At 41.3% G+C, this 7064-nt stretch overlaps 1 protein-coding gene across 4 annotated transcripts in view; it reads left to right on the top strand.

Annotated features, from left to right (window-relative positions):
• Positions 1-687: 687 nt before the first annotated feature.
• flt1 (fms related receptor tyrosine kinase 1) overlaps positions 688-7064 on the top strand; it is a 28788-nt gene continuing 22411 nt past the window's right edge. For 2 of the 4 annotated variants that reach the window (XM_061805099.1, XM_061805096.1), the window contains exons 1-4: positions 689-911; positions 2260-2362; positions 3338-3546; positions 5171-5295. In XM_061805099.1, coding sequence (XP_061661083.1) covers positions 857-911; positions 2260-2362; positions 3338-3546; positions 5171-5295 — 492 coding nt within the window. In that variant the 5' untranslated portion in view covers positions 689-856. Of the gene's footprint in view, positions 912-2259; positions 2363-3337; positions 3547-5170; positions 5296-7064 lie in introns of all 4 variants that reach the window. The other 2 variants (XM_061805098.1, XM_061805097.1) reach the window with 2 other exon arrangements.

Raw genomic sequence — 7064 nt, 5'->3', positions numbered from 1 at the left:
ACTAAATTTAGCGCCATAATAAAACTTCATATTTGTATTTAAAAAAAAAAAAAAAAACTTAAATCAAATTTGTATTGATTAATACTTTTTTGCTATTACTATTCACGATTAGAATATCTAAAATGATACACGTATGATTTCTATTTCATTTGATGCACTTTACCTTATTTTTCAAATCAAATCGCCATGCTTGATTGCATGAATTTTTAATTTTCACATTCTTGTACAATCCCACAAAAAAATTAAAAAGACGTAGATTGTTAAACAGTTCATGAGGTTTAATTACTGTAAAACCCCATGAAATGTTTAACAGTTGACTATTTACCGTTAATATATTATTAATCTCTTTTTAATGTGCGTTTTTGTTGTAGTTACTGTCAAATGAGAATTTTATTTTATGATTTTTTTTGGGCAACAATGTTAGCAGTTAATTGTTCTTTTAAAAAAGAAAAAAAGTTTAAAACTTTGTGGATGCTGAAAAAGTTTCACTTTCGTGTGTGTGAGCAAAAACAAAATTATTATTATTATAATTGAGGCAGGAATATCGTAATAATTCTTCTGCAGGCCGCGATTGAAACAATGTGCTTTCCCCAGTCGGGAGCACTCAAAGGCGGGTGGGTCGGCGCTGAGGGAGGGATTGGGGGAGGCGGGTGGCTTCTCGTGGGTGTTACGCGCTCTCGGTACGCGCCTGCGAGCGTCACACGGAAGGCCGCCACCCGGTGGCCCCCACTGTGGGAACGCTATAAATCCACAGGTCGCGCAGGAGTCCCTCAAGTCGCTTGTGTTCTGGTCCGGTCGCCGATCCGATCCAAAGGAATTAACGCACGACTTCTTTCTCCGTTCTTTGGCGACCACGATGAACTTTCTGCTCACTTTTGTGCTTTGTGGATTGTACGCGCTCACTGCCAAAGGTGAGTCCATCCTTTTTTTTTTTTTTTTTTTTTTGTGTGTGGGGGGGGGGGGATGGATTTTACATACATAGTTCAAAGATTAAATCATATGGCTATGATTAAAATATCCTCAAGCAAATGCAAAAGTTCACCTAGTGATCCGTTTCGGGGCTTTTGTGTAGAGTTTAATGTTGGTTGAAAATGCGCATATTTGTTGAAATGGGCGAGGGAGGGGGGGGATATTTTATTTTCCTTATGCAAATTAGAAAACAATGTACAATACTGTTCACTGTGTTTTAAAATCAGTGTCATTGGTAGCATTTCCGACAAATATGTATAGTTTACATCGATAAAAAATGTATTGTAGATTTTCATGTTTTTTTCGTTTGTTTAAAATGTATCAGATTTGTAAATACACGTTCTATTTTTGCATGGATTTCTGATTGCGCAGTAGGTGCAATTTTAGCTACTAGTTATTAGATTATTAGAAACATTCTTTTTTAGTATTCTTTCCACCCTCTTCAGGCAAAACATTTTTAAATGCTTTCTACTGTACGTACATTGGAAAATATATATATTTCAAATCCCCTACCTGATTTTTCTAATATATTTTCCTTCATATATATATATATGTGTGTATATATATATATATATATATATATATATAGTTTTTTACATTTAAGAATTCTAAAAATTCCAATATTTTGTATTTATTAGAAGTTATATTTGTATTCAGATTTAATCTACCTTAAAATGTATTTATTTAATTTTCAACATTTTTTTCAAATCATGATTTTATTGACAAAATTTTTTAATAGGGCAAAAATTAAATGATTGCTTTTTTTTTTTTTTTTTTTCAAAATCATTAATGAATTGAAACAATGCAGTACAGAGATTTGGCAATTTCCCACTATTTAAAAAATTAAATTACCCTTTTTTTTTGAGTCCATGACTCATTTTTTGGCAGTTTCTATGAATGATGACTCTTCTGCTTGCTTGCTTTTCTTGATTTTTTTTTTTTTTTTTTTTTTTCGGGATTGCATTCATTACGATTCCGATTGCACTGCGATATTTCACTTTTGAAAATGCCCAAAACCCTCCACGTCCTCAACGCTTTTGCACTCGTCGTCATCCGTGAGCAGAAATGTCCGAGCGTGTGCGCGTGTAAAATTGTCACCCGGCGTCATATTGAAGGAAACGCCATCGGAAGCGTGAGTAAGGCTACTTGCTGTGAATGAGGCATCCGCGGGGAGCCATTGTGCCGACAATGAATCCTTTTTGCCGCCGTCCGCCTCGGTGAACCGCCGTGAACTGCAAAAAAAAAAAAACTGAATGGTCGCGGCTGAAAGTGTGCATGTGCGTCCCGCAGGTGCGGACGGGGAGGCCGGAGGCAAGTACCGCGTGCCCGTGCTGGAGGGGACGCACGGCCAGCTGGTCCTGGAGCCCAACCGGACCCTGGAGCTCAGATGCAGGTCGCTTTGGAAACACTTTAAAGCAACAGTTATGTGTTTGAACGCAAACAGCGCGGCAATACATAGCACAGATATTCTTTATCCTCCGCGAAGAACGACTGCTGTTACTGCAGCTTACTGAGAGGCCGCATCTGTATCATACTGCCCCCAGGTGGACACATTGGGAGCAGTATGTGCGTCTTGAATTATGTCATTACTGTATGGCTGTAGCAAGTCCATTATTACAGCTTTCATTTTTTTCTCTGAAAAACAAAACTTTCAAAGAACAATGTGATGCAACAGAGAACAATTTAAACTCCTATCTCTGGTCACTTGTACATGAAAAATAACTACAAAATAATGTTAAAATTAAAATGTGTTACAAGTGTAATAAAAACTATAGCTAAATACATGTTTACAAACGGAGGAAATATTTAAGAGATTATTAAGAGACTCAATACAGAGGATGAGGACTGTATGCCTCACATTGTCTGTCTATATGTGTTGCTTCATGGTTTGTGTTCAAATATCTGTTGCTTCAGCAACATCTATGCTCATTTTGTTAACCCATCTATGTGGTTTTTTTTGTTGTATTTTGCATTAAGCTAGTGGATAGTGCGAAGTGCAATTGTCTTTTGCTTGATTTTAAATTTCTGCCTTTTGTCTCTCCTAACCTTTTCCTGTATTATTTCTCGGAATATTGTAGCTTTCCTCCAAATACTGTATTGCTTTTCCGGAGATATTAAAACTTGTTTGTGTGCCTCCCCCTCTCCCTGCCCCACATTTAACATTACAACCTTTTTCCTTGCAATATTGCAACTTTTTCTTCACGATATTGGAATTTTTGTGACACTCCGAATATTGAGACCTTCCTCTTGTACAAAGAATTCATTTTGCTGAAATACATTTTTTTTTTTTATGTCGACAAGTGACCGTAGCCGGTGGCTCACTTTCCTCCAGCCGTTCCCCGATGACCAAGTTTTCCTTGTCATGCAGGGGTCGCTGGGAGCTGTCGTGGTCTTTCCCGCGCAGCGTCTCCAAAGACGGGCTCCGCGTGGAGGACTCTCGCTGCGGCAAGTCGCGGCGGCTGCACTGCAGTCGCGCGACGCTGCTGGAGGGCACCCGGCCGAGCCACACGGGCTCCTTCCTGTGCCGCTACCGCCACCGGGCGCAGCGGCAGGCGTCGGTTTACGTGTACGTGGCAGGTAAGAAGACACTTCCGGACACGAGAACCGATACCAGATGTCGGTATCAAGCCAATACGGGCCTTATTTCAAGCTATCGGGTACTCGTAAAAGCTGTCGATACCGGCCACTGACGGATACTTGAGCCGAGAAATATCTGAAATCGAGTAGTTGGATCTACATTACGGCGGTTTAAACATCGGCTAATCAACGAAAATAATTGGTTCACAATTTTCTGTGATTTTGTTCATTGAAATATTAGGTCTCAAAAGTACTCCTGGTATCGATACTCCATATGAGTGAGTACTCAAGGGTGGATACACGTACTGGTATCGGCCAGCCAATGTAACAGCCAGTGCGTTTTACACAGGATGTGCTAAAAACGGTCCAGCAAAAGATCTTGAAACGCTTCAAGTGCACTTTTAGCAGTTTAGCGCTGCTCTCGCTATATTTATATTTATATTTGTTTATAAATAAATCTTTTTGGGAGCGTAATACTCCAGCTGTTGAAAGGCTCAAGCATGGGCAGAGTTTCCCATGCAGGGCATCGGCCTTATCTGCCCCGCTCCAGCATCCTGTGCTTGAAGGGAGGAGGCCAGGGGTTGCGAGGGGCGTGGGGGCCGGGAGGGCGGTGGAGTGGTGGGGGGGTGTCACTGGCTCTCGGACAAGGTATGAGTCCGTCTGCGTGTGTGCGTGAGGATAAGATGAAGGCCGCCGCCAAAGCAAAGAGGCACAAAGTCTGTAACGCTCGGCCCCTCCCTCGCCCCCGGAGAGCATCTTTGCCCTCAGTGGGGGCGGGGGAAAGGGGGGGGGGTGCGTCCATCGCTCAGGTCTCCACGTCCTTTACAGCCCGAATCAAAGCGGCGGCAGAAGGAAACCCAGCTCGGTGGGCCGGTCCTTGGGGTACTTTTGTTTCAGGGGGGCGTTCAGAGATTAGCTTTCCTTGAATAACAGCAAACAATGCGACGCAATGATTGCCTCCGAACAATCTACATGTTTGTTGTGGACGGCGGGCGGCCTGTGGCCATCAATGAGCGGGTCAGTGGATGAGTGTGGAGGGGGGGGGGGGTGGGGGGCAATGACAACACAGCGCTGCAGACTACACAATAGTGGACGCAGCCTCCAACAGAGTACAAGAGAAAAATCTTATCGTTCCCCTTTTAAAACATTGTCACTTACTCCCATAAAATTATTGGTGGTGGTGGGGGTGGGGGGTTAAAACCATGATATTGAACGTCATCATATTATCAAAATATTTCAACTTCTTGCAGTTATATGACGTCTTGCATACTTCCTAATGTCATGCAACCGCGTAAAGTTATTGCACAATAACGTATCGCACATATCACTCTAGCGTACAAATTTGTGAATTGTTTTAGGAGTACTTGTGTTAATCTTAGTGCAACAGTTGAGAATTTTGTTTTATTATATGACTGCAGATTTGCAAATTATTGTAAAGGTAGGGGGAGATGAAGTAACATTACAGTCGTTAGAGACACTTCACACCGTGAAAATAAATGACTAAAGTAGAAGTGGGCCTGGCATTTAGCTCTGTGGAACACCATTAATTAATTAATGTATGGACACCGTACATGTGCGTGTACTTGCCGTGTGGGTTCCCTGATCACCGGTGTTTGGCTTTCAGACAGTCGGCAGCCGTTTGTCGACGATCCAGCGATGAGCCCCGACGTGTTGTACTTGAAGGAGAAGAAGCCGCTGGTCATCCCCTGCCGGGTCACCCACCCCAACGTCACCAGCACCCTTGTCAAGGTAAGTGCAAAGTCTCGGAAAAAGCCTGATCTGAAAAGATCCCGGATATCCGCCACGTTGGTTGAGGCAGCCATTTTAGGGCTGCTGCACACTCCAAAAACATCAATCGTAGGTTAAAGATATCGGAAGGTTTTTGTTTTGTTTGTTTTTTGCTTTTAAAAATGCAGCCCATGAAGGCACTTTCACTTTACGTCATGAAATTTGTCTATCATGTGTGGACCCCCAAAAATGTCTCAAGAAGCCGCGTCCGAAAAGTTTCTTTGACGTACATAAAGTGAGTCAAACAGCGTCGAAAATGTCGAAAATGCTCATCCGAGGTGACTTATTTGACTTCTTAACAAGCTTTTTCCGATCTTTTTTTGTTTTGGGCCCGGCTGGAGACAGGACGTTGGGTCCAGAGTGGCCCGCTGGCCCCTAGCCAGCGCCACTTCCCACAGCCTCACGCACGGTAGCACTCCAGACCGGCAACTTTTTTTTTTTTCGCCCGTGATGCTTAAAACAGCTGGCAGGAGGAAGCCCAAGTAGCGCGCGTCGGCCTCCCAAAGTGCGCGCCATTGTCTCGAAACGACGCTGGTCGGCGTGTCGACTGTCGGATGACTAAACCGGGGAGAATTTGTCAAACAAGCAAAATTCAGGGAAAGCTCATATTTACAGTAAATGAATAAACAAAAGGTCACACGGTGACGGGCTGCACCGAAATAGCCGCCAGTTTCGCTCCGTTAGCCGACCCCGTTCGCTAGCGATGAGTCACAATTAGCTCACAAACGTTCAAAAAGTCGGGATGACGAAAAAGAAAGCGGAAGGCTCGCGCGAACCAAAAATGCAAATCAGCAAAGTGGGGAAGATCTGAAATAAGGCAATTGCGCTCCACTTCGAGGGGGCCGTTGCTCAATTTGAGTGGGAATCGTGTCGCAGGAATGCGAGTTAAAAATACACGCACGCTCATAATAATATTGCTCAAATGACGCGTTCGTGACTGCTCATAGGCGCTCGGGGAATATTTCTAAGAATAGTTTCCTCAAACTTGACATGATTTCAGCATCCGGAGGTTTTTCTCTGGTGGTTTTTACACAACCGGAAATTATATTATTCATCCTCCCCCCCAGCCCCAAAACAATAATTCACATGTATTTTTAGTTTTTGATGCATTTTTTCCATTTTGTATTTCATGAAAATTCCAAAACCTCTTGTATGTCATGTCAACATGTTATTTATTTTGCTATTTTATTTAGCTTCTATTTTTTATTATCTATTATTATTATTATTATCTATTTATATTATATTTATTTATTTCTTTTTTATCTCAACTGTCAGTGCTTTTTTTTATTCAATGTAAGGTTAAAACAAAATCTGTTCATGCAGTGGTATTTTTAAAAAAGTGATTTGGTGAAGTGACTTACTACTTAAAAAAAAAACATGACAGTAATTGCAATAAAAATATTTTGTAATACAAATAAATAATACTTTTTTAGTTATTTATGTGATGTAAAAATGTTTTTAAAAATTTAAGAGGTGCTAGAAGAAAAAAAGTTTGCAATTTTTTTATTTAGTGTGGTCTACTGTTAAATGTCCATCCACACGACTTTAATGTATTTTTTTAACGTAAAAAGTACAAAATGCAGTTTAAAGAAAAAAAATCCATTCCACCAATAAGCCGTTTGATGAAATTCTGGTATGATAATTTTAATACAATGTAAAGTAAAAAAAAAAAAAACATCTCCACTCACACCGATAGATGGTCAGACTTTTGGACTAGATAATTTGATAAT

The sequence above is a fragment of the Syngnathoides biaculeatus genome, chromosome 19, assembly GCF_019802595.1.
Source record: "Syngnathoides biaculeatus isolate LvHL_M chromosome 19, ASM1980259v1, whole genome shotgun sequence".
NCBI lineage: Eukaryota > Metazoa > Chordata > Actinopteri > Syngnathiformes > Syngnathidae > Syngnathoides > Syngnathoides biaculeatus.
The sequence above is the reverse complement of the archived record's forward strand: the minus strand, read 5'-3'. Positions and strand labels throughout refer to the sequence as shown.